The 6,293-nt window shown below is 49.8% G+C and overlaps 1 protein-coding gene across 1 annotated transcript; it reads right to left on the bottom strand.

The window, feature by feature from the left end:
• Nucleotides 1-2,353: 2,353 nt before the first annotated feature.
• LOC133921150 (ferredoxin--nitrite reductase, chloroplastic) lies at nt 2,354-5,872 on the bottom strand. The gene is made up of 4 exons (XM_062365920.1): nt 5,422-5,872; nt 3,788-4,142; nt 3,413-3,701; nt 2,354-3,306 (listed from the first exon to the last, which is right to left on the bottom strand). Exons 1-4 carry the CDS (start codon nt 5,810-5,812, stop codon nt 2,566-2,568), a joined length of 1,776 nt encoding a protein of 591 aa, XP_062221904.1. The 5' UTR covers nt 5,813-5,872; the 3' UTR covers nt 2,354-2,565.
• Between the last annotated feature and the right edge of the window lie 421 nt (nt 5,873-6,293).

The raw sequence follows: 6,293 nt of genomic DNA, 5'->3' as shown, positions 1-6,293 counted from the left end.
AGTTTAGCATTGTGTCAAGGATAGCTAACACTCTAAGCCAGATTGTGTGCAGTTTTCCTTTTGCAACAGCCTCTGGTGACCAGCTCTCAACCCTTATTGTTGCTCCTGTCCCTTTCAGCTTGAAGTCCTCAAAGTTCTCTATCTCCTATAGCCTCACTTTAGATGAAAAACTTACAAGAAATAGATCAGGATTAACCATCTCTGCATGCTAGGTCCAGTTCCACTTGAGCATGTTTGCCAACCCTTCCACCAATTGTTTCTCATCCAGTTTCCCTTCCTTCACCAACACCTGAGCCATTAGATTGACATGATTTGTGTTTGCGGTAGCTTTGGCATTCTGAATTAGTAGACATCTCAAACCTGCAGCAGCATATCCAACATATTTAGCTACTGGCTCGATCTGTTTGGGCCATGCACAATTCTCTGTTAGATGGGAATCCTTTCCGCAAACAACACACTTAACCTTGGTCTTGCACTCCTTAATAATGTGCCCGCTCTGCTTGCATCTGAAACAAGTAACCTCCTCCTTATGTGCCACTGTTTCGTCACTCATCTAAGAGGAACCCCCTTGCACCTTCGGCTCCACTTACTGGATCTATAACTTCTGAGGTTGATGTTGCGCCTGTTGATGTAGCACCGGTTGATATTGCTGTCTAGGCTGACCAATACCCATCCCCATTTGCTACGAACCTGAGACAACCCCAGAACTAGCATGTTGCTTGTGTTGATATATCTGATTTTAATGAAATCTAGAGTTGGCTACCCCTGATGCATCCTATATTGCCCCTAACCAAAGCCCGCAATTTGCTTTCCAAGCCCCTGACCCTGATTAGGGAACTAGTTACCTTGAGAGCCTTGTGGATGGCTACTGGGGAAGCGTTGTGGTTGATACTTTCTGTCCTACCAACTCTCTCGTCTTCCACCACCACCTCCACCGAGCATTCCTCTTCGCTGCTGCTGTTGTTGGAGGTCTTGGTTTCCCTATGTTCTTTCGCCCTGCTGCAGCATCGCGACAACCTAAGCAAAGCACCTAGTATCTCCACCAACCACCCCCTCCCCACTGCTAAGACTTCACTCCTATTCCAGCCCTTGGCCACTCCCGCGCTCTCCATGCTGCCACCACTGTCGGATCCCACTTAATCGCTAGAGCCTAACACCTCAATATATTTGCTTATTTGTGATTATGGGTAGCTTGGAAGACAAACAAATTTTGCAATAGCGTGGGCTATTCGGCTAGTTGGCTGAAAAAGAAACAGAGCTTCTCCACAGCGTATCTGCTTATCATTGATTGGTCCTACTTTTTGCGGGCTCCATCACTTTGCGGTTAAATCTTGGAAAAATTCAGGAAATCCTACTGGGTGATGGTTTGAGAAACACCACTTTAAACATTACAATTCAGAAAATACTATTGTATTCAGTATGTTCTCCATAAAATGCTATGATCTCTATATTTTATTTTTTTTCTTCTTTTTTCTTTCTTTTCCGTTTTCACCACCTGAATGGATGTTTTTACCCCTAGATCCAAAGTAAAAAAGCTTGTAGGCAAACAAGAACCTGTGGCCATGGGTCAAAATTCCCAAATCGAGCTCATGAACCCTACCGGAGGTAAAGCGATGAGGTCCCTGCCAATGGCGCAGGCGATCATAGCTACTGTGGTCGGGTCCCTATCGACGGTGCAGGCAGCCGTAGCTGCAGCGGTCGGGTCCTCATTGATGATGCATCAGTAGGTATTTTGTGATACGATATCCTGTTTTGTTTATATCTGTGATGTACTTATTAATGGGTGTGGTGTATCCGTAGGTTACAAACAATTTAAAGATCTCTATTTTGTTTACTTACATATGCTAAGCTTTATGCAAATATATGTGGTGAATGGAGCAGCAAAATTATGATCCTATGTGTTTAATTATATGGTGCGCTCCCTGTCTGATCATATATACTATATTGCATCCTGTTTAAACAGGTGGTGAGAGCAATAAAATATATGGTTGTGTTCGGTCTGAGACTGAGATGGATATAAAGGTAAAACAGTCATTTAATTGTAAAAATGAGGGAGAATATTAATACAATGGTATTTTATGAATTGCAATGTTTGAAGTGATATTTTTCGAACCACCACTCTTTAGAGTGTTATTTCCTGAATTTCCCCACGCCACTAGAAGAAAATTACTGGGCACATATCTCAATCTTACCAGCAAGCATCCTTATGAGTCTTTATCTAATATTATATCGCTTTGACTTGCAAAGGGGCAGAATGGTTAGAGCACCGACGTCTGGAGGTGCAACGGGGATGATGCCTTGCTGATGTTTTGGAGCAATGAGCAGTAGCGGGCCGGGATCAGCGACAGGTCAGTTTTGAATTTTGATAGGCCTGCAACGTGTTACTTTTATTTACCATCATTCTCTGTAACGTGAATAAGATAACTTTGGGCTACAACAACACCAAAACAAATCGTGGAGCAATCGTGCCATGGAAGACGGCAGCGTCTACTTTACAGCAAGCAGCAACTCAACTCCGAGTCACCACAGACGGATCACCGGAGCAGCCATGTACAGCCAGTCCTGCTACTCCTCATCCTCCTCCCTCTCCCTCGGCACGGCCCCGAACCGCTCCACCAGGAGGTCAGCCACGATCGGCCCCAGGTCCTTGCATGGCACGGACTTCTTGTACACGTCGGTCAGGTGAGAGTCGCTGCCGACGCGCCCCCCGACGAAGATGTCCGCTGCCTCGACGATCTTTCCGTTGCTGTCCTTAGTCAGGCAGCCCATGAAGCCGATGTCGGCCACCTGCACCTGGCCGCAGCTGTTGGGGCAGCCGGTCCAGTGCATGCGCACCGGCCGGAGCACCGACACGCGCTTCTCCACCTCCTGCGTCACCTGCAGCGCCCGCGCCTTCGTCTCGATGATCGCCTGCCCGCAGAACTGGTTGCCCGTGCACGCGACAAGGCCCTTCAGCAGCAGCGACGGCTGCGGCGAGAGCTTCTGCTGCAGCAGCGGCTCCGCGAGCAGCGCGTCTAGCCTCTCGTTCTTGACGTTCGGGAGGACGATGTTCTGCTCCACCGTGAGCCGGAGCTCGCCGGAGCCGTACTCGTCGGCGAGGCGGGCGAGCTCGAACATGTCCGCGGCCTGCAGCCGGCCCACGGGCACGTGAAGGCCGACGTAGGACAGGCCTTCCTGCTTCTGCGGGTGCACGCCGAGGTAGTCCCGCCTCTGCCACTTGTTGTCGATGAGGTCCTCCGGCGCGGCGCGCTCCAGCACCCCGTTCGGCATCCTCTTCTCCACCTCCGACCGGAACACTTCCATCCCCTGCATATGAACATCGTGTCAACAAACACGTTAACATCATCAGCATCGGGTTAACTGAAGCATTGTTCACCCGACACTTCGACAGCATTAATTGAACGAGGCTTACGAGTTCATCGATGAGCCACATCATGCGTGTCTTCTGCCGGTTGCCCCTGAAGCCGAGGTCCCGGTACGCCTCGAGAATGGCCTTGCACGCCGGGACGACGTCGTCCCCGGCGACCCAGGCATCGAGCGGGAGGGCCTCGCCCCACCTCTTCGGGCTGATGAACCCGCCCACTAGAAGGTTGAAGCCGAACTTGCCATCCTTGACGGCCGGCATGTACGCGAGATCGTTGATGTGCGGGTGCTCGTACAGATCGTGCGAGCCGATCACGCAGACGTTCCATTTCCTCGGCCTGTTAGCAACAAACGTGTCAGAGAGGCAGACGAGTGTCTCAGTTGGTACTGCAATGTGACCACGGCACAGCCCAATGAGACTCACAGGTTGGTGATGGTCGGGTTCCCCTGGGAGTTGGTGGTGATGTAGGACGAGAGCAGGTTGGTGTAGGGGCGCGTGTCGACGATCTCGTCGGGGTCGATGCCGGCGAGGGGGTTGCCGACGGGGTTGCGCACGTTGTCCATGCCGCTCTGCAGGCTGGTGAGGCCGACGGCGCGGAGCCCGTCGAGGATGGCCGGCACGTCCGGGAGCGTGACACCGCGGATCTGCCAGTTCTGCCGGGTGGTCACGTCGGCGCACCCGTCCTCACCGTACGCCTCGATGACACTCGCCAGGTATCGCGTCTGCTCGCTCGTCGTCACGCCGTTCGGCAGCTTCAGCCGCATCATGAAGCGTCCGTCTGCAGAGCCATGAAGCGGTCGTTAGAATATTTCGGATCACCGTCTCAAGAGTGAGTGAACCCAATCAGAAACGTCTATTTCTTCTGTAGGACCAAATCGAGGAATGGTACAAACAGGAACGAACTTGAAACCATTGGTTTGGGATAAACCAACAAAGAAATTGAAAATCCATTATTTGTGAAGCAAGTATATTCGTGGTCTATAAAATATAGAAATAAAGTTTTGTAAGTCATATTTGACCCCATGGAACATATATAAATTTTCAGGAATCAACAGAGAGCAGGTTTTGAACTAGTATACGTCGAGTTGTTAAATAAGGAATGGACAATCACAAGGAAAAAGAAAGAAACACTTGCCAAGCGTTGAGAGTCAGTATGTGCCATTTCATTTGCATGAATCGGATACTTGACCTTTGGCTCTTCAGGTGTATTTTAGTGCATACATATTAGAAAGGAAAAAAAAAACTCAGTGTGTACTGTAATATTATTGCAACTAATCCCTTGATGCCAGCAAGAACTTTTTTAATAGCCTGCAAAAAAGTGTAAGGTGAGTTTCTATTTTTTTTTAAAAAAAAAGTCCAAGCTGAGAGCCTGAGACACCTTTTTTTCTTTGCGATTAAGTCTAAGATAAGCCTGAGGCCCAGTTGGATACAGAAACTTTTCTACAGCCTACTTGAAAGCTCCAAAGCAGCACGCGCACATATTTGCAACCATAACCAATTTTGAAACACATTACACATTTACGCAAATCCCTCTAATATGCATTAGTGCAGCTGCAACCAAAAAGAAAAAGGAATGATTTCACTGCCTGTGCTAACATTATGTAGAGCCCCTTGGAAAGAGAACAGTTATGCAGAGCCCGGAAGGAACATGAGCATATGGAGATGGAGCCATTGAACGTGCAGACTACAGAGTACTCGTCAATCATTATCCACCAGAAGCAAGCAAAGCTGTAGGCAAGATTAACACAATTTATACAGTTATACTATTTCAGAGAGAGGAGCAAGATGGCAGCACTCTATGGGTGAGCCAGTCGGACGGGGATCGACCCCGTCCCACACATCCCTATTAAGGCCTCCAATGAAAATTCGGGTAAAAGAGATTCGTTGTAAAATATATATATACTATGTCAGAGATCACGGCCCAATCATCTATCACAAACATGTATACAAGAACAGAGTATCGGTATGTAAGAAAAAGCTTCTTCAGAATTCACAAACGAATGCATTAACAGCTGTAAGTAATAAGTATTGCATGGGCGTAGCGTAGGGGGACGTACACTGGTGCTTGCGGCGGTGGAAGAGGCCGAGCCACTTGAGCCGGATGTCGACGTCATCCTTGGTGATCTTGGCGGCGTCGATCTCCTCCATGGGAATCTTGGCGAGGTCCTTGATGCCGTCCTCCATGAACAGCCCCATGGGCTCCTTCTCCAGCTTCACCTTCTCCTGCGGGTTCAGCGCCGTGCGGTACTTCTCCTTGAGCACCCAGTACCCCCCGTCCCTCTTCTCTACCCTCGGCTCCAGCCGCTCCGCCGGGACTTCCGCAGCTGCCGGCGGGGACGACGGCGCGGAGGCGGAGACGGTCGCCCGGGCGCTGCCGGGGCGCCAGCGGGAGGACGCCGCTTGCGGGGAGGGCGAGAGAAAGCGCTGCAGGGAGGCGGAGGAGGCCATGGCTGGCTGTGACGGTGGCAGTGGTGGCGGTGGCGGTGGCCATGGGTGGCGAGCGTGTGGTTGTTTATTATAGGGCGGAAGGGGGCGCACAGCCCTGTTTCTTGGCTCTTGGGAGTTCAAGAGGGCAGATGCCGCGCGAAATGGCAGCCACCGGATGCAGAATTACGGACGTGCCCATGTCCCGCGGGGTACGCCTCGTTCGCATGTGTTCGACTGTTTGCATGGGCTCTGGTAAACGATGCTGTGCTGGTATTTTTTTATGTTTATTTTCTCTTCTTTTAAGACAAGCTGGTATTTTTATGTAGTATTTATACTGCTACCTATGTCAAACGCTAACAGTACAACATTTCAAAGCTGCGACTATCATCTATGTGTGTGTTTTTAGAAAAAAAAAATGATCAGTTTATTTTTCTGTAGAGAACATACTGTCGTATTCGGGTGGACAACAAAACAACGAAACCAAGGGACGAGCAGCTGTTTC

Source organism: Phragmites australis, chromosome 6 (assembly GCF_958298935.1).
Source record: "Phragmites australis chromosome 6, lpPhrAust1.1, whole genome shotgun sequence".
Classification (NCBI taxonomy): Eukaryota; Viridiplantae; Streptophyta; class Magnoliopsida; order Poales; family Poaceae; genus Phragmites; species Phragmites australis.
Note: the sequence above shows the minus strand (reverse complement) of the source record. Positions and strands in the feature narration are given on the sequence as shown.

What these genes read in the sequence shown, in the direction of transcription:
- LOC133921150 (XM_062365920.1), bottom strand. Translation starts at nt 5,812, where the DNA reads ATGGCCTCCTCCGCCTCCCTGCAGCGCTTTCTCTCGCCCTCCCCGCAA. An exon ending in AACCCGACCATCACCAACCT is followed by an intron (nt 3,702 to 3,787) that starts GTGAGTCTCATT and finishes TGTTGCTAACAG; the next exon opens with GCCGAGGAAATGGAACGTCT. An exon ending in TGTGGCTCATCGATGAACTC is followed by an intron (nt 3,307 to 3,412) that starts GTAAGCCTCGTT and finishes GTTCATATGCAG; the next exon opens with GGGATGGAAGTGTTCCGGTC.